The 27295-nt window shown below is 40.4% G+C and overlaps 1 protein-coding gene across 1 annotated transcript; it reads right to left on the minus strand.

Annotated features, from left to right (window-relative positions):
• Window positions 1-611: 611 nt before the first annotated feature.
• Window positions 612-25785, minus strand: npr3 (natriuretic peptide receptor 3). Its single transcript, XM_063896349.1, has 8 exons — window positions 24827-25785; window positions 8322-8444; window positions 7454-7629; window positions 6250-6385; window positions 3802-3896; window positions 3578-3695; window positions 3402-3486; window positions 612-2271 (listed from the first exon to the last, which is right to left on the minus strand). The coding sequence occupies exons 1-8, from the start codon at window positions 25485-25487 to the stop codon at window positions 2160-2162; spliced, it is 1506 nt and encodes a 501-aa protein (XP_063752419.1). The 5' UTR covers window positions 25488-25785; the 3' UTR covers window positions 612-2159.
• Between the last annotated feature and the right edge of the window lie 1510 nt (window positions 25786-27295).

Consider the following 27295-nt stretch of genomic DNA (forward strand, 5'->3'; position numbering starts at 1 on the left):
TGTGACCCATATGTCCTTGGGTATGTCCGTATTTAATTCCGTTTCTCCCTTTTTATGTGCAGTGTATTACCAGTGGCTGTTTGCGAACTTGGTAATTGGAGTTTTTTGAAATACCCATTCTCATTCAATTTGTATTCTTTATTCCTGTTTGCAGTGCGGTGTGGTGTTGGTAGCATGTTTTGCATTTGCTGTTAAGGTTTCCAGGCCAGTATTTCAAATGAATCTCTCTGTATAACTACTTCTTGATATTACTCTGCTTACAAAATAAATGTTTCTATTTCCTATTAATTTTGACGAATCATTTCTACTGCTTCAACAGCAGGGGAGTTTGTTATTTAACTTGTACTTGATCACCAAAACAAATCAAACTTCACAAATGGGAAAAAAACTCAATACAATCTTCAAGGATATAAGCCTGCTTTAGAAGACTATGATATCAACTCAAAGTAAATGAACTTAAAGAAATCATAAGGAATAAAGTATGAATTGGAAAAATTCAACAATAATCAAATCAAAATGAATTTTGACAGCTTAGGAAGATATAACCATGATGTCATTGAGAACAACTGACGTGTGTCTGACGTTGAATATATGATGGAGAAATCATAATATAGAAACCAAATATGATGATGTTTATTAACATATCTTCTAGCACAGTATAGAGTTATACACTTTATAAATGTTTATGTTAAATAACAAAAATAATTTAAATACATTAAGGTCATTATACCCTATAGTTACCAAAAGTTATCATATAATATACAGAGCTATAAACTAAAGCAAGTGACTGTGGTCCTCCTGAATACAAATGTTTTTATAAAACTGTATTAAATAAATCTGTTTACTCTAACGTATTTCCCCAACACACAAACTGAACCAGCACGTTGTTAATTTTGCATCTTTACAAAAAAGTCCTGCGTGAGTAATGTAATGACAGAATGAGCTAAAACACTGAAGGTCATTTAATGCAGGGTGACATTCTTCTTACATGCAGTCAGTGCTGTGTCAATAAATCATTGAAAGTGCATCAAACTGCAGAAATATCATTTTCTTTTACAACCATTAAAAATAATTATGATTTCAGATTTTCTTTCTGATAGGGGAATACAAATTGGAACATATGTCTTTGGTAATGTTGCTTAATCATGTATTAATGTATGTCAGCAATAAGCATCTTTGAGTTTCTGCCCTTTCAGTTGAAAATTGGCTTTATAGCTCTATAAAAAAGAGACTTCCAAACTACTTACTATGGTTTCTTGATCATGCAACATTCTACTGGAGAAGGTAATCAGCAATATCTCAGAACACACATGAGCAGGGGAGCAAACTTGAGCAAGATCATACAGGTCACATGATCAAGGAACGCTACGAATATAAAACAAAGTTCCCAGAATGACCACAACCGAACCCAAGTCATTCTTACTACCGATGTATTCCTGATCTATAAAGCATGAGCAGATTATTTATTAACAATTTAAAAAGCTTTGTGAAGTATGCTTTATCAGAAAGTAGCACCACAGTCGTTTATACAGGTAGCAATTTTAATTTATTAGACACATTTAAAAACACTGTAAATGAGCTAATTTAAAAAGTAGAAGAGAGGAAATATGACCCAGTGTTTCTGATTTTAGGAGCAATGTGCTCAGGTAGGATGGATTTGCACGGAGGTTGCTGGAGTTATGGTACACTGAAAACCTTATAATATCAGTAGCTTAGTGTCAGTAGCTAATTTCCTATCCATAGGTCCAACCTTAAACATGAGGCCTCTACGTTTCCTGTCAACCTGAGAGCCAAAAGCAGACCTCACCCACATCATTGATGTGTGCAAGTGAAGAGTTAGATACACTCAATCGTTCACAGTCATGCTAAAGCCATCTGAATATAAAAAAAAAAAAAATGAAACTAATTCTTTAAAAATCTTTAAAAAATATTATGGCCAAAGCGTTCTATACACCAATACAATCATATACCTTTTGTATGCAGGACGATCCGAGTAAGTGGTGCTTTGTGATTGTTACAACTGTCCTGAGTTACAATAAGTCAAAAATAATAAAGGATACACACACACAATGTCTCATTTTTTAACAGCATGGCTCCACTGACAACCACTGCAAAGTCTTTGGTCACATTCAGGTGTGATTCTCTGCTGCTGCTGCGCATTACGCTGCTGAGAAGTTGGATCTGATGGAGTCCTCTCGTAGCTGACGGTGCTTCCCAGTGTCACACTCTTCACCATGTGTGCGGCGCTCAATAGTAATCCTGTAGTTTTTTCTGCAGAAAAATAAATCATAAATCAATCAACAACTTTATTAATCCCGCAAGGGGCAATTGGTTATGATCAGCTTATGTCATGTACACAGGCAGGAACATGCAGGAAGAAAGCACACAGATACACCCGGGAGCCCGGAAGAGGATCATTCCAATTTATACGATAAAAAGTTTATATCAGCACAATAAATAAGTAAATAAATAATCAAGTTAGAAGACCTATCAGAGTGCAGAGGGGATGAATGATTTTGAAAAGCGATTTGTCTTAAGAGCAGGTAGAGCATATCTACGCCCTGATGGCAACAGATGAAATTCATCTGCCAGAACATGGCATCTCTGCTTCCCTCATAACCTGCTGGTTACAAAAGGAGTTTAAGTCTCTCTGTCTCACTCTGATGACCTCAGAGCAGGTTTTAACAATGTTGTTCATGTTAAAAAAAACTTTTTGTTTGACCCAGGCGACCTTGAAACACATTTAAAAACAGCATTTGGTGAGTCTAAAACTGTAACCAGAGTACAGTGATTCTGTGTCTACAGTAAAAGTAAATGTATTTCTGTCAGGCTGGGGTTTTATTGCAGTTTGCAGTGTACAACACACACAATGCTTTTTTTCTGAATTGTTTTTAACGGCATTTTGTTTTTTGAAACAAGTTTTGAGACATGTACCGCCGTACTGTGCTGCGAGAATCCATTTAGAAATCACAGATAGTACATATCTGTTTTGTCTTGTACCATATAAAGTATCTATAGGCCTTTGAGTCAGGTGGAGTTGTTTAATGTTCTGCTTAATTTCAGGTTCATATTTGTACTGCCCGTCTTTTCACCCTCTATCTGAAACCAGAGCCCAGTCTGCTCTGATTGGTTAGCTGGCTTGCTCTGTGATTTGTCAACGGCTTACAGATGTCCCGACCCATAGCCTATCACCTACAATGTGTTGGAGCGCTAGCCGATAGAAGCATGTGTGTTACATGGTGATGTCACTTAGTAAAAAAGGAGTCCAATGGAGGTGTTTCAGGCAGGGGGGGAGTGTGTGGGCGAGAAACTCCACCTGGAGTCAACACAGGGATTTGACTGTAGCTTCCTAAACAGATTGAAGCCTATGCAGAGATACAGTAAATATCACCTACTGTTACCTGAAAAAGTAGAATGCTATAAGCAATGCAGTTCCCAGAACAGCTCCCACTATGACTCCAGTCAAAGCTGATACTCCTAGTCCGCCTGTTTGGAAGAGCAGTTATTGTTAAAAACACCATCATGAACTCATCCGTCTCACATTTCAAAGGTGTCAGTAACAGTTGTTTTCAGTTACATGATTTGTCTGGGATCTCTTGCTGTTCTTTATGTCTTCCTCTCAGGGTGAAATGCTCAGTGTTGAATGCAGGCAGGGGCTGGAAAGTTCCGTTTTCGCTAAAGTAGTTGGCAACCACCTGTAAATTAGCAATCAATATTACCATCCAGTTGGATTCTGACGAGCACACGTACCATCTGCTACCTGTTAGAGAAGATTTCATAAGGAGTTTTGTATGTTCTTACCTCATATGTTCCTGCGTCAACATTCGTCATCACCATCAGAGAGAAATCTCCATTTCTGTCACCATTGACATCCATAGACACCTGGCCAGCAATTCCTGTTCATCAGCACCAAGACAATGAGAACATCAGTTGAGTTTAGTTGATCTGTTTATAGTGTCATGGACAGTCCCCATTAATCACAAAACACAGTAAATGGGGCAGCTTTAGCCAACATTGCTAATTTCCAGCTGTTGTCCCCAGCCAGATGATTATAGACACCCTACAGCAACAGCATTAGTTACAAAGAAAGGATCTAGATAGAGGCGAAAGGACGAAAGAAAACAATGAAATGCAAACAACAGAGGTTACGACATTACACATTGTCACAGCACATCACAATCATAGAACAGACACGAGGGGCAACATCCATGAACACAACATGTAACACACACCATGTCCAACACAGAGCAGTGTGTGCAGGTGTAGTGAACCATGTTTTCAATTGAGCTGTAAAGGTGGTATATGTATGTATGTCTTTGACTTGAGTGGGCAGAGTGGGACTGAAAGGTCGCCATGTGTGGTGCTTCTAGTGGTCAGTCTGGTATTGTTACGTTGAGTAATCAATGACTTAAGAGCTGGAGGGGCTGTATTGTGCAGGATCAATGTTCCTATATTTCATTAAATCTTCCCAACTGAGAATTTTACGTTTTTTTGAGGATGGGACAGTGCTGGGAGCTGTTAGGTTTCTGCTCCAGTGCTTTAAGTGTTTGCTTGTACAGGGTTGCTAGTGGCTTCAGTGTGGAGCTGTTAGTTTGTCCCCAGCTTGTGAGAGAGTATGTGAGTGATGACACTCCCAAAATATGTTCCTGCCACTATAAACAATGAGTACATTGACATACACAAAATCAGTACTTTCCTAAATAAAGCCCAGTTGTCAGATAAAAGCCATATCAAAAGCTTTCCATATCATTTTAAAAATAATTACAATTTAATTACACTACATTCAACACTTTGTTGATGTGGATTACTTATCTATTTCAGTCGCTGGGGGCATATTTGTGTTAATGTCCCAGCCCAGTGTTTTGTTGTAACATGGAATTGGAATTCCCTTTCCAAAAAATTGAAGCCTTGTTAGAAAATGAAGGGATTCTTTTTATTGAAAATGATACAGGGCTTTTAATATCAAAATGGATGTAGGAAATATGGGGAAACAGATGAGGAAAGTTACACACTCAAAATATAAATACACAAACATAAATATAAAGAGGTAAATAAGGCATCTATATAATGAAGTTTGTTACGAGTAGCAAACTTAGGGTGAGGAATAGCACAGTGTTTAGGTTGTGTGTAATCAGTGAGAGTGGTTGAGAGAGAGAAAGAAAAGAGGGCTTGTGTGTGTGAGACGGTCATTGAGTAACACTATATCTGTGAAGGTAGCCGTGCGGTGTGTGTACACTTTATTTGTCAGTAAATAAATCAAAAAGTCCTTAAGACCCAAGCCAAGCTCTCGACGTTCTTTCCTGCCACCTGCTGATTAAAGTGTGTGTGTGTGTGTGTGTGTGTGTGTGTGTGTGTGTGTGTGTGTGTGGGGGGGGCGTCCTGATGTGTCCCTGTGTGAGCAGCTGTAATCAGATTACTATTGTTTCTAACACAGTAATACAACGCAATACTGTTGGTTCAGCATTACAGTGACAAAGCAGGAAATTATGTGGTTACTTCAAGTTCTTCTGCAAAATGGGAGGACAAAAAATAAATCAAACATCCCTTTTGTCTTGCAGGGATGAGGAGACGGAGCAGACAGGCTCACAGCAGAGAGAAACAGGCTTGTAGCAGCAAAAAACATGGAGGACATGTTGCCTGTTCCCATGGTGAATTGCCATCTTTCAGAAACGTATTGAGCAAGGGGCCGGCGCCATCAGAGAGGAACAATAAGCAAGCTACCTGTACCAGAGTTCTGATGGAAACTGAGCAACAGAAAACATGGCTGATGTTCACACAGAGCAGTAACAGGGGTCTCTGTTCAGTACTGTCCTGATTAGACTAAGGATTTGTGCTGATCTGGGCATAAATGAGGTTTAACTTGATGTTGGTATTTGTCATTTGATTTATTTAGTTCATCTCAGGTAATTTTACAGAGTAATCCAAAAGTAATGTAACAAATCCTGGGATCATTGGGGAGACACTGTGCGTTTGACTGCTTGGGAGCAACGTGGTGTTTTCACATTATTATGCTTGTCAAGTAACAATATAATATTTAACCTTATCCATTTCTGTGTCCGTGTCCATGTCCGTGTCCGTGTCTCAATGTGTTTCTATTGTCATAATGTTGTGAGAGTTTAAGGTCTCGGATCCACGACATAACCAGTAGTGCAACTAATTACATTCAGCAGTGATTAACTAAGGTTGATACTAAGGTGAGTAAGGCATCCTTTTTCTTAAAGCAGTAAAGTGTAATGCAGTGTGTCTTACCTTCAAAAGTTCTGTTCCACATCTGGGACGTTATCTCCGTTCCATTCTTCTTACTGTATCCATTCTTCATGGCTTCATGCAAGGCGATGGCATACAGCAACATGGCATCATGGAACCCTTCGACAAACATGTTGACCTGAAATGGAACAAGTAGTCTGATTGAAAGTACACTGCATGGTGCCTTACAGATGCAACGTCTGCTGAAGCCTTTGTGTACAAAGACATAAGCAGTGTTTCTCATGAAGCATTTTCTCTGTTGTAAGACAATAAAACATGCAGAGGTGAGAGAAGTACTCAGATCTTGTACTTGAGTAAAAGTAGAAGTACTCAGGTCTTGTACTTGAGTAAAAGTAGAAGTACTCTGATCTTGTACTTGAGTAAAAGTAGAAGTACTCTGATCTTGTACTTGAGTAAAAGTAGAAGTACTCAGATATTGTACTTGAGTAAAAGTAGAAGTACTCTGATCTTGTACTTGAGTAAAGTAGAAGTACTCAGATCTTGTACTTGAGTAAAAGTAGAAGTACTCTGATCTTGTACTTGAGTAAAGTAGAAGTACTCAGATCTTGTACTTGAGTAAAGTAGAAGTACTCAGATCTTGTACTTGAGTAAAGTAGAAGTACTCAGATCTTGTACTTGAGTAAAGTAGAAGTACCAGAGTGTAGGAATACTCTGTCACAGTAAAAGTCCTGCATTCTAAATGTTCCTCCAGTGAAAGTAGAAAGTACTCTCATCTAAATGTACTTAAAGTAGCGACAGTAAAAGTAGTCATTGTGTGATTGGTCCATTTCAGAATAATATCTCTGATCTGTTTTATAATTATTGATCATTAAAGTGTTCTCAGAGCTGGTAAAGGTGCAGCTAGTTTGAATGGCTTTGTATACTGCAGGGTAGCTGCTGGATTTACTGCAGGTGAACTGAAGTCTGATTTAAGGGAGATTATATTTACCATCATTAATCCAGATCTGTATTTTGTTGATATTGTAATTTTTTAAGTCATAGTTGAAGCTTTATTGATATTCTACATTAACACATTATCCTACTTCATACTGCAACTGCTGCACAACAATTTTCCTTAGGATAGCGAAGTACATGTATATGCAGTTTATATATACTACATTATGTTATCACTTATTATCAGCATCGGCAAATACATCATACTTTAGTCTGTTCAGAGAGATTACATGAGATAAACAGACATACGTACACTCCCGCAGTCTTTGCAGTCATGGAACCCAGATTTCTCAACAGACTTCTTCATTTCCAGGGAGAAGTTTTGAAACTCAGGCTTCACGGTCCTGAGCAGAGTCACAGTGTTCAGGGAGGCATAGGCCTGCCTCGCATCGTTGTCATATTTATCCCCCCGCTTCCATGAGCCATTTCCTAGAATTGCAATGACAGGGACAGAACATTTTCCAGAGAGTATTGTTAAATATTAAAGTTTGGTCAAAATCATATTGTGAAATACTGATCTAATAAGTCTGAGCTGAGGGGCTAGCTAGAGTGGACAAAGGTTATAAAAGAAAATAAAGACAATGGCACAGCCGAAACCAGAACATATAACACCACCAAAAGCAGCTGTTTAAAAAAACTGTTGCTCTCAGGTTTACTTTCATTAAAATTCTGCTTCCTAAAAATGACTAACTTAACTAGCAATGTGTAAAATAGAAGCTGGGAAGGTCCATGGGCATGACACATGTCTCCTTTCCATTCGTTGTAGAAATACAGAATATGTAACGCTATGGTTGCGTGATGAAAAAGCAATATTATCATTGATTTCAAAACTCCCCTACTTGGGGAATGTGACATTTATAAATTCACTCTACTTTTAGATCTGGATTGGCTTCCACCAACTCTTGAAGAAATTTGAAAATGTTTCCCCATATCTTTGACACCCTCACGCTCAAATATATCTTCAAATCTAATGTAAAATATTACACATATTCTGCACTGTAGATGAATAGAAAGCTGAGTCACATATTTAGGCTGTAGATCGTTTTAAATAATTCAGTTGGATATTCATCATTATATCAGTTTCTAAAACATATTTAACAGTAATGGGATGTTAGCTTTACCATAAGAAGAAGCATTGAAGAGTTCCACATTGAAGAACATGTAGCTGCCATTGGTCAGCCGGCGTCTGTGAGCAGCCAGCATGATCTCTCGGATCCGGTCTGCTCCCATGCACATGATCACCACTGCAGGACAAACACACACAGTGATCAGCCGCTTGCATCAATACCTAAAATACCATCTGGAAAAGAATGTTCATTACATTACATTTCACTTGGTTGACACTTTTATCCAAAGGGGGGGGGGGGGGGTGTTGATATATGACTGTCGCTGGTAAGGGATTTTAATCCCCCTCCACACCGTTTGAAGATCATGTCTATAGTGCACTATGCTGAATGGGACACTTTAATGCATTAATAAAATTCAATATATTTCTAATTATATCCTTGTATCTGGCAGTACTCTGTAAACCCTGGTTGACCCCCGGAGAGAGCATGTGTTACAGCTATTTAGTCAATATAATTTTATCAAACTGCCAATCTGTGTTCAGCCCATGGTAAGAGAGTGGCAAGCAATAGAAGTGTTTTGTTATCACTGCTACCATAAAATAGGAAGCGATAATAACGGCTCACACTAAAGTTAGACTGACTCCTACGGTGGGCCAGCTGATTCTCCGAGTTCTTGTACAATTTTTATCCCAGCAAGGTTTGGGAGAAGAACTCACTTAAGTAGAAATACAAGTACCAGAGTGTAGGAATACTCTGTGACAGTAAAAGTCCTGTATTCTAAATGTTCCTCCAGTGAAAGTAGAAAGTACTCTCATCTAAATGTACTTAAAGTAGCGACAGTAAAAGTAGTCATTGTTTGATTGGTCCATTTCAGAATAATATCTCTGATATGTTTTATAATTAGGTTTCAAGGTTTCAAGGTTTTATTTGTCATATGCACAGCAGATACAGCGTATATGTTGGCAATGAAAATCTTATGTCGCGTGCTCCTCCAACAACTCAACATACATGGTGCAAATAAGATAAATAAAATAGTGCAAAAAGAGAGAAGAATATTTACAATAACAACAATACAGATTTGAGGATGTGAAATATATACATATGTGGAATACATTGAAAGTATTCAAATACTTTACACTGTTGAATGAGGAGGTATGGACAGATGCATATATTATGTATAGCAGATATATATGGCAGATATGTACAATATATAGATATGTGTACTATAAACAGATATGTATGGCAGATGTGTATAATATATATATATGTATGTGTGTGTACTATAAACAGATGTGAGTAGACATTCACACAGCTCAGGAGTTCAGCAGTCTTATAGCCTGTGGTATAAAACTGTCTCTGAGTCTGGTGGTCTTGGTCCGGATGCTGCGGTACCGTCTGCCAGACGGCAGCAGACAGAACAGATTGTTGCTGGGGTGATGGGGGTCCTTTAATATCCTACCGGCCTTCTTCCTACACCGCTGGGTGTAGAGGTCCTCCATGGATGGCAGCTCCGTCCTGGTGATGTGCTGAGCAGTTTTCACCACCCTCTGTAGAGTCTTACGGTTGAGGGCGGTGCAACTTCCATACCAGGCGGTGATGCAGCCAGTCAGGATACTCTCGATGGTGCACCTGTAGAAGTTGCAGAGTATCCTGGAGTCCATGTTGAACTTCCGCAGCCTGCGGAGGAAGAAGAGCCGCTGTCGAGCCGTCTTGGATATGACCCTGGTGTGATGTGTCCATGTCAGGTCCTCACTGATGTTTACCCCGAGGAACCTGAAGCTGCTGACTCTCTCCACAGGAGTCCCGTCGATGGTGATGGGTGTGTGTGCCTCTCTCTGCCTCTTCCTGTAGTCCACAATCAGCTCCTTTGTTTTGCTGACGTTGAGATGGAGGTTGTTGTCCTGGCACCAAGATGTCAGGGCTCTGACCTCCTCTCTGTACGCCGTCTCGTCGCCGTCTGTGATCAGGCCGATGACGGTCGTGTCGTCAGCAAACTTGATGATGGTGTTGGAGCTGTGTGTGGCCACGCAGTCGTGCGTGAACAGGGAGTAGAGGAGAGGGCTGAGCACACAACCCTGAGGGGCTCCGGTGTTGAGGGTCAAGGTGGAGGATGTGATGTTCCCCATCCGCACTGCCTGGGATCTGCCCGTCAGGAAGCTCATGATCCAATCACAGAGGGCGCTGTTGAGCCCAAGGTCCCTGAGCTTAATGATGAGCTTGGAGGGCACAATGGTGTTGAATGCTGAACTGTAGTCAATGAACAGCATTCTCACATAAGTGTTCCTCTGGTCCAGGTGGGAGAGGGCAGTGTGGAGGGTGAGGGAGATGGCATCATCCGTGGACCTGTTTGCTCTGTAGGCAAACTGCAGGGGGTCCAGTGAGTCAGGGAGGGAGGAGGTGATAAAAGTTTTGACTAACCGCTCAAAGCACTTCATGATGATGGAGGTGAGTGCAACTGGGCGGTAGTCATTGAGGCAGATGGGTTTTGTCTTTTTGGGGACAGGGACAATGATGGACTCTTTAAAAGCATGTGGGGACTACAGACTGGAGCAGTGACCTATTGAAAATGTCTGTGAACACATCTGCCAGCTGAACTGCACACACCTTGAGAGCACGGCCAGGGATGCCATCAGGTCCTGGAGCCCTGTGTGCGTTGATCCTTTTCAGAGATCTACACACATCTGCACTGGTTAAAACCAGTGAGCAGGGATCCTGGGCCTTTTGTGCCTCCACAGCCGGGGGCTTCTCAAAGCGTGCATAAAATGTGTTCAGTTCATCTGGGAGAGATGCAGACACTTCCTCAGCACCACTCGTTGTCCTTTTGTAGTTTGTTATTGTTTTTAGTCCAGACCACATATTTCTGGCGTTGGAGCCCTTGTAGTTCGACTCCACCTTGTCCCTGTATTGTCTTTTCGCACTAATAGCTCTCCGGAGTGCATACCTGGAATTCCTGTACTCATCCAAATCACCGCCGCTGTGCGCGATGGCCCGTGCTTTAAGTTTAGCTCGGACCTCGCCGTTTATCCAGGGCTTCTCATTTGGGAATGTCCGTACAGTAATCCGCGGCACGACGTCATCGATGCATTTGCCGATGTAGCAAATGACCGCGTCAGTGTGTGTGTTTATATCGTCCTCCTCAAACACACACCACTCCGTGATGCCAAAGCAGTGGCGGAGAGCAGAGTCAGACTGCTCGGACCAACGCTGCACTGTCCTTGTCACAGGTCGGTCCCTCTTCAGTCTCTGCCGGTAAACGGGGAGCAGAAGAAGAGATATGTGGTCTGACTTGCCGAAGGGGGGGCGGGGGGGGAGGGCTTTATATCCATGCGAAAGGAGTGTAAACATGGTCCAGTGTATTTCCACCGCGCGTGGGGCAGCTGACGTGCTGATAGTATTTCGGCAGGACTTTCTTCATGTTGGCTCTGTTAAAATCCCCGGCCACAATAAATGCGGCCTCTGGCCGTGAAGTCTCTGTCCTGTCGATAATCCCATACAGCTCCTCCAGCGCTGTGTTGTTGTCAGCGTGCGGCGGAACATACACAGCTGTTAGAACAACAGATGTGAACTCCCTCGGCAGATAAAAAGGCCGGCATCCGATCATGATGTGCTCTAGGCTGGGAGAACAGTCCGAAGAAATGATCTCCACATCTGAGCACCAGTTGTTGTTAATCATGAAGCAGACACCTCCTCCCTTGCTCTTCCCTGAGTTTACTGTCCGGTCCTGGCGATGAATGGAGAATCCGTGTGGAGCAATGGCGGCGTCCGGTATCGTGGGGTCGAGCCAAGTCTCCGTGAAAACCAAAACATTACAGGTCTTAATGTCCCGTTGAAATGCCACCCTGCTACGGAGTTCGTCCAGCTTATTATCCAGGGATTGGACATTTGCCAGAAGTAAACTCGATAGAGGAGGCCTGTTTTCACGTTTCCTCAGCCTGACCAGGACCCCGGCCCGGGAACCTCGTGGTCTCTTCCTCCTGCGCTCCACAGGTAGAGCTCCAGCAGGTAAACACGGAGACTCTCCATTGTTTGCAGGTCGTCGTGGATTATTGCTGTCCACCAGCGACCTGATGTGTAAAAGTTGTTCTCTATCATATTGGATGATAGGGCTCGCTTGGGCGGTTTGCATGTTGCAAAAAAAAGTTAACAACCAACAAAGTAAAACAATAAAAACACTAAGATGTGGAGTTGTTGAGGAGCTCGAGACACGGCAGCCATCCTCGGCGCCATCTTGCTCAATTATTGATCATTGAAGTGTTCTCAGAGCTGGTAAAGGTGCAGCTAGTTTGAATGGCTTTGTATACTGCAGGGAAGCTGCTGAATTTACTCCAGGTGAACTAAAGTCTGATTTAAGGGCTGATCATATTTACCATCATTAATCCAGATCTGTAAAGTAACTCAAGGGACTAAATAAATGTAGTGGAGAAAAGTACACCATTTACCTCTGAACTGTTCAAGGTTCAAAGATTCAATGAAAATCTTATATCCCAGGCTCCTCCAACAACTCAACATACATGGTGCAAATAAGATTGTGAAGTAGAAGTACAAAGTAGAATATAATTGAAATACCCAAGTGTCTCAAAATTGTAGTTAAGTACAGTACTTGAGTAAAGTGATTAGTTACTTCCCACCTTGTGATCTCAGTTGGGTGCATCACTTTTTAGTTTCCCCTTGGAATACTTTCCATTGTCTTGGGAAAGTCTGGTAGCGTGTTTCTGTATTTAGTTATGTTTTGTGTGTAGGGAATGTGACATCATCAACAACAGCAGGTCGGCCATGTTTGTGGAATATCAGACAAGGCAACCTTTTGACTGACCTATATGTCTAGCATGGTAGCGTTACCTGTTCAACTTGAACTTTTTTAACATGGTCGGAGAGCACAGTTATATCGTGTCAATCTCATATCCAGTGAACCAAACAGAAAACATACAATGGGATTACATTTTATACTTTTCCTGAATACAAACTGAAAGAGAGAGAAGATCAGCAAGAGACACAGGACAGGACTCTTTACCGCAAGTTTCAAAAAGGAATTGTTAAACTACCATAACACTAAGCACTACACGGTGGAGGAGATGTTGTACCAGCTGATTCATCTTGAATGATACGCCACCATTTTCGGACCATTCAAAATGGCCTGTATGTCCTGTACCCAATCCTTTTTTAAATTAAATGAGGACTCCAAATATGTAACATTTTCCAACGGCTGACAGGTGTAAGCACCAACACCAAACCCTCCCAATTGTGAAGATCTTTCGACCATTCTTCTTCTAGTCCATTCATTCAAAACAATCTCTCCTGTGCCTTTGTCCCATTAGTCTGTCTGTTAGGGCATTTATCTTTGTGTGTACTTTCATTTGGGTATGCAAAACAGCTGATTGATCACTGAAAGCAGACAGACATTGATGGTTGCTGCCGTTGCTATAGATGCTATCCTCTAAAGATGGCCACGCTGCCCCACAATGCAATGCCATTCACATTTTCTATATGCAGTGTTTTTCTCTAAATGTTGCTGTGTTGTCATATTGTCTTAGTCCACCTATGTTTTATCTATTCACATGTGTTTTTCATTCACTTTAATGGTTTGTGTGTATCAGAAGATCTTTCAACCTGCGCTGAATTTCACACTTTTCCCCATAATGCAAAATAATTGACTTTGAGAAACTAGTCTTACAAACACATTTTACTATAATTTGAGATATTGATTTTTTTAGTTGTTTTTTTATCAGCATTTTTTGAAATTATTCACAAGGCATACATAACAAAATAAACACATCTAGGTACTTAAATTAACTACATAACAGTTGAATAGATTAAATAATAATAATAAAAGAATGGACACAATATTAATAATATAAATCTTCATTATAGTCTTCTATACTTTACCCATTTTTCCTCAAAGACATGCATTTGGTTTCTAATTCTCATAGTTGTTTTCTCCATTCCATAGATTTCATTTACTAGATTCTTCCATTGTGAGTTAATAAAGTTATTATCTTTTAGCCAATTCCTTGTTATTTGATTAATGATCGCTATTCTTATCCCAAGAAATGCGTAAATGAGATGTGTGTTTAAGGGAATTGTACAATAATATTCATTTACTACTATTATTTATTTGACCTGTTGTTTGTAAGTGTGATCGGCATTATGAGATGTTTTAATGTTGTATTAATTGTTGTGTGTGTACCTGCCCAAGGACTGCAGATGGAAAAGAGCTTTTAGCTATAATCTGGCATATATCATCTCTTCTCTTGGAGATTAATATATTTTTAAGCATGGTCCTTGTTCAATAAAGATAAATACTAACAATCTGCCTGCAATATGGGTTAATAAAACAAATAAGAATAGACTGCAATTATTCCTTCCATATAATTCTCCCTTTATTCAGCCATGTGCTTCCAGGTGAGGAGCAGAGTGAGCAGAACCTGATGCACTGCTGTCTGAGCAGTGATGATACCCCGGCAGTGTGCAAGCTATTCTTATCTGGAGCTCAATGTGTGTGAATCTTAACACATATAATCATTGAAAGTTATGTAGTGAGCAAACGGTTAGCCAAAAATATTAAATGTACAGAAATATTTCCCTGGGTATATTTAAACTTTTCCTTTGGTGTCCCAGTGATTAAAAATGAATAAACCAACAAACAAGTAGCTACACAAACAAGGGTTGCAATTCAAAACACAGTAACCCCAGCGTCCCTGTTAATAAGGAAGATTCAGAGACTTGCTGGAACATTCCTCACAACTCTGTCACTTAAACACACCTCCTGAAATATCCCTTGAGTCAGTGGGACAAACTTCACCTCAGTCCTGCCAGCACTATAGCACCCTTTAATTACACTGGGCTCTACACACACTACTGGCCCTGTGTGTGCTCTGCAAGCCATTCCATGGGGCAGTGCTTCCAGCCAGCAATATTTCAAAACTTCTGGATTTTCCTTTTTGCTAGGGCACTGATGCTAGTTACAAATTAACTCAGGAATGGGGCAGCACATGGCACTCTTACTCAGTGCCCACAGTCTATTTCAAGTGCCCTGTGTTGGCAGTCGACTTCTAAAGCAAGAGCATATGCAAATAGGGGTCTGTTGTGCATATTTGTAATGCCATTACTCCAAAAACAAGGATTTATGTTGTTGGATCCATGTGTCGGAGAGAGGAAAGAGAATAAGTTGGAGGAAGTTCATTTTGAAAACCATGTGTCTCAGTAGGACAGACAGAATATGTTTTGTGTGACTGCTGGATAAGGTGGCTGATGTTGTTGTTGTTATTTACAGTATCGCCCTTTGCCCTTTCAGGCTAAGACATTTGTGGTTGTACAGTAAAAGTGAGTCACTGCCTTACAACTATGCTGGAATCCAAGGGGAGTTCTCTCCAAACACAAAGACTTCATAGAGACTCAGGATGGGAGTGCATGTCTCGGGAGGATTAACATCAGGAATGGACCAATCACGACAGATGTGCTTCATTTCTCTCTCTCTCATGTGTTTGTTAAACGTTGTGATATTTCGCAGCTAATGGATCCTGAAGCAAGCTGATGAAGTTTTTTTACAAGCGCAGCATGAAATGCGGGAGACAAATTTATAAGGCCATCGACACAGATAATATAACCAAGCCGAACTCTCACTCGTAAAAGGGGTGTTACCATGGCTACAAACCAACTGCCTCTTCGCCTGTTGTAAATGTCCATGGCAGTGAACGTGATAATCCACCAAGGGTTGTCCTGATCTGACAAATAATGATTTTGTGTGTGAAATTCTTCTTGTACTTGTCTGCTGTTTCGGTTGGCAGTTGTGTATTACTGCGAGTATAGAACTAGTTGATGTGGCATGACATCAGTGGCCAGGACTACAAAGCAGGGTTTAGTGTTACCCTGAATCCATGTTTGTGATTTGTCAAATGCTGCAGACCCCGTCCCTTTCATGTGAACACACTCATATCCAGACTGAGAAACTCTGAGTTTATTCCCTCTGTTGTAGCGGGATCACGTTTGTTAGGGTTAGCTAAGCCATATGGCACAAAGATATCCAGGGTCTATTGAACTGGCACAGGCCTCTGGTCTCTAAAAAACAGATTCTGGTCCTTGATTGTGATTGGCTGACCAACCAGCTGTAATTCTCTGTGAAACATACAGCTGTGAGTGCATTACAAAAGTATCATTGCATATATACGTATATGCTTGAGAAACAGATAACCAACTGTGTGTTGTCACTTCATCAGAGAAATAGCGCTACCTGTTGTTGCTGCCGACAAAGCACCAGACTTTTATCTCCATCCAGAACAATCTTACTTTCACTAGCTATGTTTTTATTTGGTAATACGCCTATCATTCGCTTTATTCTCAAGTTATGGTGAGCATTATATATTTAATTTTCTCAGAATGTGTTTTTGTTGTAAATTGAGCATAATAGTTTCAGATGGTAGAGATGTATGGTTATAATAACTGCAAAGGTTCAGCTTATGTTGTTTACAGAGTACATATTAGAATAAATGGCAGCAGTTATTTAATTGTTTAGTGTTTTTTTTGTCAGATTATTATTATTATTATTATTATTATTATTATTTATTATTTGTATTCTATATCCTTGTGTGAATCTGTACTGTTTCTCTTTTCAATCTGTTGCTGCATAAACTCTTGAATTTTCCCACAGGGATTAATAAAGGTACATCTTGTCTTATCTTATCTTATTATTTACTTTCTTAAAAATTAATGGCTAACTCTAGGTTAAATATTGCAGTGCATCACTTTCGCCTGGGAGATTTCCATTGTCTTGTCAGCTTCTTCTGGTGTGTTGGTTAAAATGTTTCCTTTATTTGCCGATGCGTTGCCAAATTATCTGTGACCACAAATACTAATCTTGGATCCAACCGACGAGTTCTGTGATGATTGTCGGCAGGGCTGATTATTTGTTTAAAGGGGATTTTGTTGCTTTAATAAATGCAATCAGAGTCTTGAGAAATTAAATGAGGTTTATCCTCTCTACAGGCAGATGCAATCTCCCTATTGACATGCATGTTAAGAGAAGCCTATTTGATAATTTTATTAGAGCCTCACAGGGCTTTACAATTTGTACAGTATATGAGAACCTCTAGCCCTCGGTTCAGATATATAACCTCCGCCCCACCAAATAACTTAATAGGGAGAATGTCCTTAAAAAAGTGTTTTTCAATAACAAACTATTGTTTCCAGTTGCAGCACAGTCTCATTTAACTGAAACAGCTCTTCCACATCATGGTGTTCCTGTCGGCCCAGGTCTACCTATAATGGGATTAATAATGCACAGCCTCCGGCGCTGCCCCTGCCAGACCTGCTGGACAGAGCTGATGATGCACCAACAGACGCCTTGGGCAAACTTTGTTTTTCCAGTGTTGATTCATCGAAATGAGAAAGTGCTGAGGATGTGTACGGTTATAAAGAAATTAGAGGTATTCAAACTTAAATAACAGTTCTGCAGGGGTGTCACACAGAATCAAACATCTGACGGGTAAAGACACATGCTCAAAAAGCTTGAAGAGACCAAAATGTTTCAGGATTATCTAAAAACATTAATATGTCAGAGGCAAAGTTGGAGAAGGAGTCTGATGGATGTTACAAAAGGCAGTTTACAGTTTTAGTTCAGAACATAAACACTTTATCCTCTCTGTGCAGAGGAATAATGATCTGAGATCTGCAGGTAGAACTACAGCATGAGCTGGAGAGCTGGTAGATCTAATTCTACGTTGAAAACTAAATATCTGTATTTGTTCAACTCTGAAGTGTGACATTAAACCAGAAATTAAGGTGAACATCTCAATAAATGACCTCACTGGCGACCAACAATAATTATTGCTGATAATTAAAATAAACGCTGTAAATGACTGTTGACCGTGCGCTCATAAGTTACATAAAGCTAACATTACATCCTACTTAGTATCAGTGTTTTAAAATAATAATAATAATAATAATAATAATAATAATAATAATAATAATAATAATAATAATATAAATGAAAAACTTAGGAGAAAATAAATGATGTGCTTTTTCTTTTTTTTTTAAACATATGTTTATGTTTTTAGAAACATAATGAAAAACTTTATGAAATAACGTAATACTAAAGGAACCCAGGAAAGAAGCATCCTATCAAAAGCTTTATGCAAACTGCTCTCAGATTAAATACCAAGGTATGCCCTAAGAGAAGTTGCAGTCCAGGAATGCTTCTCTTGGTTTAAAGACAACTTGAGCCAAAATGAGATATGGATATGGTGCTGACCCAGGAGCCCTTACGACCGCAGCATGCAAAGTCACGCAGCATGGGCCGCATATGTCCCAATAAAAAAGTGACGTACCATTCCGTTGTTCACGGCAACAACTGATCGTGACCGACAAACACAGATCATCAGTGGTGTAAAGTAACTAAGTACATTTACTCAAATACTGTACTAGATCGAGGTTACATTTTCTACTCCACTACTATTCAGAGGTAAATGGTGTACTTGTACTCCTCTACATGTATTGAATCCCTTTAGTTACTTTACAGATCTGGATTAATGATGGTAAATATAATCAGCCCTTAAATCAGACTTTAGTTCACCTGGAGTAAATTCTACTTTCTACTTCAAGTACAAGATCCAAGTACTTCTCCCCCCTCTGCATGTATGTTACTGTGATTATTTAACAACTTTCATCAGCCATAATTACCAAGTGCTTATAAGTTTTGAATTTTCAACAATATGTTAAACCAAAAGGTGAAATATGAACGTTATGCTTATAAACGTAATGGTGTGGGGGGTGTTTCTTTGATTTAAAAAAATGTTAGACTGGAGATATGTACAGTTATTTTATTGTATTTATTCAAACAGTTTCAGACAATCATACAGGGATTCATGCCGATTGGGGTGAGGGTGATGGAGAGCAACCCTTTTTTTCCTTAATTTTATTCAAACCTTGGTAATGAAGCCAGCATGAAACAACATGATTAGAATGCATGGGGCAAAGTTTTGTGATGAAGAATTGAGTTAATCTATGGAAAATGTTATTTTCCCCCTGGCAGACCCTTATCAATAACATCCGCTGATGCATCATTGTGACGTCGCCCGGCATCAGCGCTGTCTGATTCTAGGGACCGAGGTTGTTGTCCTAAATGCGGATTAATTTTCCTCCACATCTTTCCTTACCCCGTGACATTTTTCACTGAGGTTAAGGAAAAGAAGTTAGGAAAAGGCATAGGATCCGACAGTTTTCACTGACGGCAGCAATGTTTTTGGGTCGGTCTCGCCCAAATAAAAGTGTGTTGTATCTCAGTTCTGCATGGCACCCAATTTGGATGTTTCACAAAAGTAGATGTCATAATACTAATTTCCAAATTACTCAAATTACCAAACAATTCATCATGGCTCACTTTTATGGTCCAGGTTTCTTAAGAAAGTCAAGTTGGTTATTAGTGTCACATGTTGCGTAAACACTTCCCAATCAGGCAAATAGGATTACATTTGCTGTAAAGCATTTGCACCAAATATATTAATAATAATTACGCAAACTGAGTGACGGCATAAAACAAACAAAATAACGACGCACTGACAACAGAAATACAAATCATAGACTGCTCACCTGGTAGTTTGGGTCAAACGTGGTTGATTTTGACAATTAATCAGAAGATGATTAATAAATACAATCTCAGGAGTACCAAAGAGTCTCGTAGCTCTGATGCATGTCTTATTATTTCAATCGGTTTTATGTGGTAAATGGTCTACGTTTTCACTGTTATGTAAGAAACATTAAGGCGGAACAGGATTATTTTATAGATTATTATCTACCAGGCTTGGAATTTCGTCATTTTAGGGGCAAAGCCATTCGGGTTTTTATGTCACAAATTATTTTAGGGCACAAAAGCCATTTAGGGAAACATTTGGATTTGGAGTTTACACATAAATAATTTCACTTTCTGATAATAAAAATATACGAATGACATGGAAAACAAATCACATGTTTTACACTACGCATTGAATAGAGTAATTTTTCATTCAGTGTGTGCGGCAAAAAATAAATCACAAGTGGAGCAAAGCGCTCGCAGCCCCACTGAAACATCATCTCATAAGTCAGAGCTGATTGGCTGTAACTGTGTGTGCAAAAAGTGTAGTTATGCAGAGGAGACGAGAGGGCTTAGACTACAGCACCAGGGGTAAATAATGCAAACAGAACATGAAAGAAGTTGACCCTCTACTGGAGCTTTGGTGAGTGGAAGTATAGTTTATGTTGATGTCTGTGTTAGCCTTTAGGCTATCCATCTGCTGGATCGATTGCCATTGTAACCACGGTGACGAGTGTCTGTGTTTTCCTACAGTCTGATGTTTTCATGCTGAGGCATCACGGTTGTTGTTATTGTTAAGTTTTGCTTTGTGATAGCGCTCTTTACGCCATGTATTAAGGTACAAGAAGCCTTTATATATATATATATCTAAGTTGTTCGTGCCCCACCAGTTTTGTATATAAAAACGCCACTGGGTGAGGAGAAAGGAGGTTCATAGAGAGAGAGAGAGACGGGGGAATGCTATGGGAGAGCTAACGGTATGTGCGAGTGATCATTAACGTACTTCTTTGTTGTTTTAGCGTGGTTCCGGACGACAGTAACCTGTCTCAGAAGTGATTAAACTCACGGACAAAAATAGACACGGTTTGCCACTGATAACAGACCATCCTGATGTGTGTGTGTGTGTGTGTGTGTGTGTGTGTGTGTGTGTGTGTGTGTGTGTGTGTGTGGGGGGGGTTATATGCATGAGATTTGATGAAGGTAATCAGGGTGGACAACCGTGGGTATTGCACTCAGCCCCTGTGACAGCTCTTCTCCAGAGGCTGCACATACCTGACCAGCTGCCTCGGGGTGCCTGCGGGAATCAAATGTACCAGGTAGGCCAGGGTCCAAACATTGCAGGATGGAAAAGCTTTGACTAAGGTGTAAAACACTGGGTTTTTTTCAACAGAAAGGTTTTTTTCAAAGATGTAATTCAAGATGTTTTAAGACTTCTTAAAGGCTCCATGGGGACCTCGCTGCTTCACCAGATGCCAACAAAAATGCTGAGCTAATCCATCCTAAAGAAGAAGTTATGCTGGCATCATTCAGTTGTATTTGACTGTCAGGAATACATTTGAATGACTAAACCTTAGTAAAGCATGCAAAACATTAAAATGTATGCATTTATGGTAATCATGACACTTAAGGCAGAGTTTTTTCACATTTTTTAGACAAACTGTCACAGTCTCTGTCACTTGGTATTATGGCAGAGGACTGGAACCAAGGAATGCCTTTGAAGTCCAACTCTTGATGGAAACATCTACAAAAAAAGAGGTGTGTGTGTGTGTGTGTGTGTGTGTGTGTGTGTGTGTGTGTGTGTGTGTGTGTGTGTGTGTGTGTGTGTGTGTGTGTGTGTGTGTGTGTGTGTGTGATCAGATGTTGTTTTCATCTTTAACACACCAACAACATCCTGTGGGTAGCACTCAATGTATGCGTAAAATAGCAGAGGTGAAGAGATCTGAATTTCCATGTAAGCCTTTATCCTGCATGGGTTTTGTTTTCAAAGCATTACCCACTAGGTCCCCTCGATGCTTAATGCAAGAACCAAAAGTACCTTCAATAATTTTGAACTTAATTTTGGATCTGGATCATACACTGGATTTAGGAAGTGGACCTTATGGTTTGTGAATCAAAGTTTTAAAGCCTTGAGTTTGGCTGTCAACATCCATTGACCATCATTTACAACATGAGCATCACACCATGTTGAAGAGGGCTGTGGACAAGTAGAGTAGTAGAGTAATTAGAAAAAACATTTCTGAGGTAATTAATTAAGTGAGAAGGAGGCTGATTTTGTCATAAACTTCTATAGAATTTGACTTCCTTTTGCAAGTAGTGGAGCGCCCCCCTGCTGGCCATTAGAAAAAGTGCAGGTTAAGTTACTCTTGCAATGGCTCCACTTTTCAGACACAGAGATGCTGTTTTGACTCGACCCCCAAGTAAACAGTAGCTGAGACAAACAACCCATAAACCGACGACTGCTGCTGTGCACAAGGAACAGCTCAAGACACCTGTATGCTCAAGTGAGTGGAAATAAACACATAAAAACACAGTTATGTGCAGATTGTGGAGGATTTCAAAGGCGTTGACAGTAAAGACAGAAAAAAAGTGGCCTTCCGGAGTGGCTAAGTGTAATATGGCTGACGATGTTGCAGACCGACGACATTGTTTACAAGATCATTATGGCAGTTACATTTGGCTCATGCTTACCATTTGTGTATTCATGGCAACCCAGCAGTCTGGTCTTGAATCTAGCCAATGTTTTCTGAATATATGCGTGTGAATGTGACAGCATGATGGACACCGCTGTGCAGCATGGTCACATCTCATCTAAAGTGCTGTGTGATTACTGCCGGCAAAGCTGAGAAAGGCAAAGGCATCATCAATATGGAACCTTTAAATCATGTTATATCTGGGAGTAAGAATCGATACACAGGCGTTGAAACAACACACCAATGGTCTGCCTCCCCTTCAACGCTGCTGAAACCCTTCAAACCTGTCAGGCACCTGACATGACAGGAATACTAATTCCTCGCCAGGTGCACTTTATAGCTCTGCAGCATTTAGCGTGTATAATATATGCTAATTTATACAACAGCCACTTCTGTGTTATGAGGTGATGTAATCTGGAACTGTGCAGAGGATCGTAGTGAACGAGCTGCTTATAAGAGCCGAAACAGCTCTAGCATACACACATCCTCATCTGCTGCGACTGAGGGTGGTGCTAGCAAATCAACAGGAGCATGGTAGTCATAGGGCTTTAACACTGCCTACATTTATATTAAACTACACAAGTCCCAGAGCCTAATGCTTAGAGTGTAGAAAAAGATTCACCTGCTTTGAATTCATGTTGATTGGTTCAATATTTGAAATTGGTTTATTTTCATTGTTAGCCTGGGTCTCACTTTTCCCCATACGATTCATATCATTAGTTTTAAGGGTCCTGTGGATATCATTTCAATAGGACAGGGATTTTCATTGTACAATTTCAACTGGCCTATTTTTTTTTTACCAAACCGTACCCCATTAATAATCTGAGAGACTGCCTTCTGTGCTGAAATGCTGAGAATAAGAGGATGACAGAGCTCAGATATGACTGTAAGAGCTTCAAGCAGAGAGAGGGCATCCCATGTTGATCACTCGCTTTCTGCAGCCAATTCCAAAGTCCTCGGAATGATTTTAAGGGACATGTGGCTAATCTCTCCATTGTGTGGAGATGAGAGGGGGCCACACTCTGTGTTATCTCTGAGGGCTGAAGACTGCAGTTGAGGTAAACACAAATAAAGCCAAAGATTCCCTCAGCTCCTGCAGGGATGCATGAAGCGGCTTCACCGAGTGCCGTCGGGATGCAGAGAAGGATTAGTTTACATATTTTTAATCTATATTTAATATTCATTTCAGTTATTAATTACAGTCTACAGCTGTGACACTCCTGTCACTATCATTATCCAAAGGGACATATATTTACATTATGCACAAAATAGACATTCCATTACAGTTTTGTCTCCTCAACTTGTCTATCACAAATGCGTTTTTTTTAACTTCGTATTTTCAAAGTATGTCTAATGGCTTGGATTCCATTGTATTTTATATTAATTTCACACATTAAATGGGGAATCCTGAGCTCTAACATGTTCATTGCCAGCAACTCCTTCTCTGTAACGCTTGTGCATAAGACATATAATGAATTAAATATTCTGTTCCAAAGTCTAGACAGTTTAATGAGCTGCAGTCAAGGAATTTATCTTAAAAACTGATCAATTGGAAGATATTCACTTATTTTGTCTAACTGAAACATCTAGAACGCCTTTCGGCTAAACTTAAGATCAACTATTAACTAGTTTATTGTTAACTTTTCCTTTTAACAGAATGTTGGTCTTTATCTCTTTGAGCTCTTGGTCTGTTGAATTCACGCAAAAAGCAATTTAAAGAGCACGTTGGCTAAGGAATTAGTTTCTTACAATCAGGCAAGTGCATTTACTGAAGTGTACTTACAGTAAATGCAATTTTGAGATACTTGTACTTTACATGAGTATCTACTTTTTACTTATTCTCCAATACATGTAATCCCTGTAGTTTCTTTACAGATCTGGATTAATGATGGTAAATATGATCAGCCCTTAAATCAGACTTTAGTTCACCTGGAGTAAATTCAGCAGCTACCCTGCAGTATACAAAGCCATTCAAACTAGCTGCACCTTTACCAGCTCTGAGAACACTTTAATGATCAATAATTATAAAACATATCAGAGATATTATTCTGAAATGGACCAATCAAACAATGACTACTTTTACTGTCACTACTTTAAGTACATTTAGATGAGAGTACTTTCTACTTTCACTGGAGGAACATTTTGAATGCAGGACTTTTACTGTGACAGAGTATTCCTACACTCTGGTACTTCTACTTTTACTCAAGTACAAGATCTGAGTACTTCTACTTTTACTAGTAACAGATCTGAGTACTCCCTCCCCCCTCTGGTCACTATATGGAGAATTTAAGAAGGGAAAAGTGCATTACCTTCAGTGTCATGGATGTTTTGGAGGATGTCGTCAGTGTCCAGGCGTTCCTCCATAGAAACAGGATATGTTTTGATGTTAAAGTCCACCATCAGATGGTACACCCCCTCCAGGGTGAAGTAGCAGTTGCGCTCCTGCTTGTCGTCCTCGAACAGCAGCAGCGCGCTCTTCCAGGCGAAGTGCTCGAACATCGCGGTGAACGTCTCTGCCATCTTCACGTAGGACGGAGCGATGCGGGTTAGCTGGGAGAATTCTGTGTTCTTGTTGCTGAAGCCAGCAGCCAGGGCACCTGCCGAGATCACCGGGATGTTCCAGTGCGACGCCAGCCGGACCACCGCGGCCGCCTCGTACTCACACACCGGACCCAGGATCAGATCCGGCTTCTGCCCGCACGACCTGTCCAGCAGCATGAACAGAGCCCCATTCACACAGTCTGAGTTCTCAAAGTGGATGTTGAAGTGGATCCCGGAGTACTGCCCCCCCTCCGCCTGCAGCCGCTGCTGTGCGTAAAGGATGGCTGGTGCGACTCTCGCGTGTGAGAAGAGGTAGGAGTTATTTTGTGGCAAAAACACCAACACGTCTATATCCTCGGTAATGGTGTTTGTCAAAACTGGCTTCAGGACGATCAGAAAGTACACACATAGTGCGCTGAGGAATGGCATGATGCCACTCTCCCAGTCCCGCTGCAGGAAATGGCAAAGTGTTGGAGAGGTGTTCTTCAGATGTTTCTTTCCTCAAGTTCTTGGCAGCGCACATACAGCTGCAAACAAAAAGCCCTTCGCCGTGAGTAAATGTCTCAATGGTGAATAACTGTGTATTAAAAAAGCGAATCTGCCGAAAGGTGTGTGTTTTCTCTGCATTGAGAGTTTCTACGAAGGATCTGAACCTGCTCTAAATATTCTCCAGCAACTGATCCTGCCGGGCTCTGAGGTCCAAACAGCTCAGCCTGCAGCTCCACACACGCTGGCTCCGGCCTGGAGTTTTGAAGCATCTTTTCAGGATTATTCCTGCGTCATCGAGCGCTGCCCACCTCCTTCTTAAAGCTACACCGCCGCCCAGCTCACAATGAGCCACTTCAACACAGCCCGAGTTAATGCACTTAATGGGAATTATGCCTATGTGAGCCTGAAACAACAAACAGCACACAAAACTGCCCTCTGTATTTTAGAGACGCATGATGCACTTCTATCGGTGATACAGCCAGGGCTAAACCAGCTGTGATGTAAAGTAACTAAGTATATTTATTCAAGTAAGTACCATTTTGAGGTACTCGTACTGCTTGAGTATTATTTTGATTTTTTTTGGTGCTATTTTGTACTTCTACCCCACTACAATTCAGATGTAAATATAATGAACCCTTAAATCAGACTTTAGTTCACCTGGAGTAAATCCAGCAGCTACCCTGCAGTATACAAAGCCATTCAAACTAGCTGCACCTTTACCAGCTCTGAGAACACTTTAATGATCAATCATTATAAAACATATCAGAGATATTATTCTGAAATGGACCAATCAAACAATGACTACTTTTACTGTCGCTACTTTAAGTACATTTAGATGAGAGTACTTTCTACTTTCACTGGAGGAACATTTAGAATGCAGGACTTTTACTGTGACAGAGTATTCCTACACTCTGGTACTTCTACTTTACTCAAGTACAAGATCTGAGTACTGCTACTTTTACTCAAGTACAAGATCTGAGTACTGCTACTTTTACTCAAGTACCAGATCTGAGTACTTCTACTTTTACTCAAGTACAAGATCTGAGTACTTCTACTTTACTCAAGTACAAGACCTGAGTACTTCTACTTTTACTCAAGTACAAGATCTGAGTACTGCTACTTTTACTCAAGTACAAGATCTGAGTACTTCTACTTTTACTCAAGTACAAGATCTGAGTACTTCTACTTTTACTCAAGTACAAGATCTGAGTACTTCTACTTTACTCAAGTACAAGACCTGAGTACTTCTACTTTTACTCAAGTACAAGATCTGAGTACTTCTACTTTTACTCAAGTACAAGATCTGAGTACTTCTACTTTTACTAAAGTACCAGATCTGAGTACTTCTACTTTTACTAGTAACATATCTGAGTACTTCCTCCCCCCTCTGGTCACTATATGGAGAATTTAAGAAGGGAAAAGTGCATTACCTTCAGTGTCATGGATGTTTTGGAGGATGTCAGTGTCCAGGCGTTTCTCCATAGAAACAGATTATGTTTTGATATTAAAGTCCGCCATAAGATGGTACATCCCCTCCAGGGTGAAGTAGCAGTTGTGCTCCTACTTGTCATCCTTGTAAGTATATTTATCAGAGGCGTAGAAGTATTTGAATGCTGATACTTTTCTACTTTTACTTGAGGAACATTTTGAATGCAGGACTTGTGTGAGTACTGATACAAGTCCTGCATTCTAAATGTTCCTCCAGTAAAAGTAGAAAGTATTCTCATCTAAATGTACTTAAAGTAGCG

Source organism: Eleginops maclovinus, chromosome 12 (genome assembly GCF_036324505.1).
Source record: "Eleginops maclovinus isolate JMC-PN-2008 ecotype Puerto Natales chromosome 12, JC_Emac_rtc_rv5, whole genome shotgun sequence".
NCBI lineage: Eukaryota > Metazoa > Chordata > Actinopteri > Perciformes > Eleginopidae > Eleginops > Eleginops maclovinus.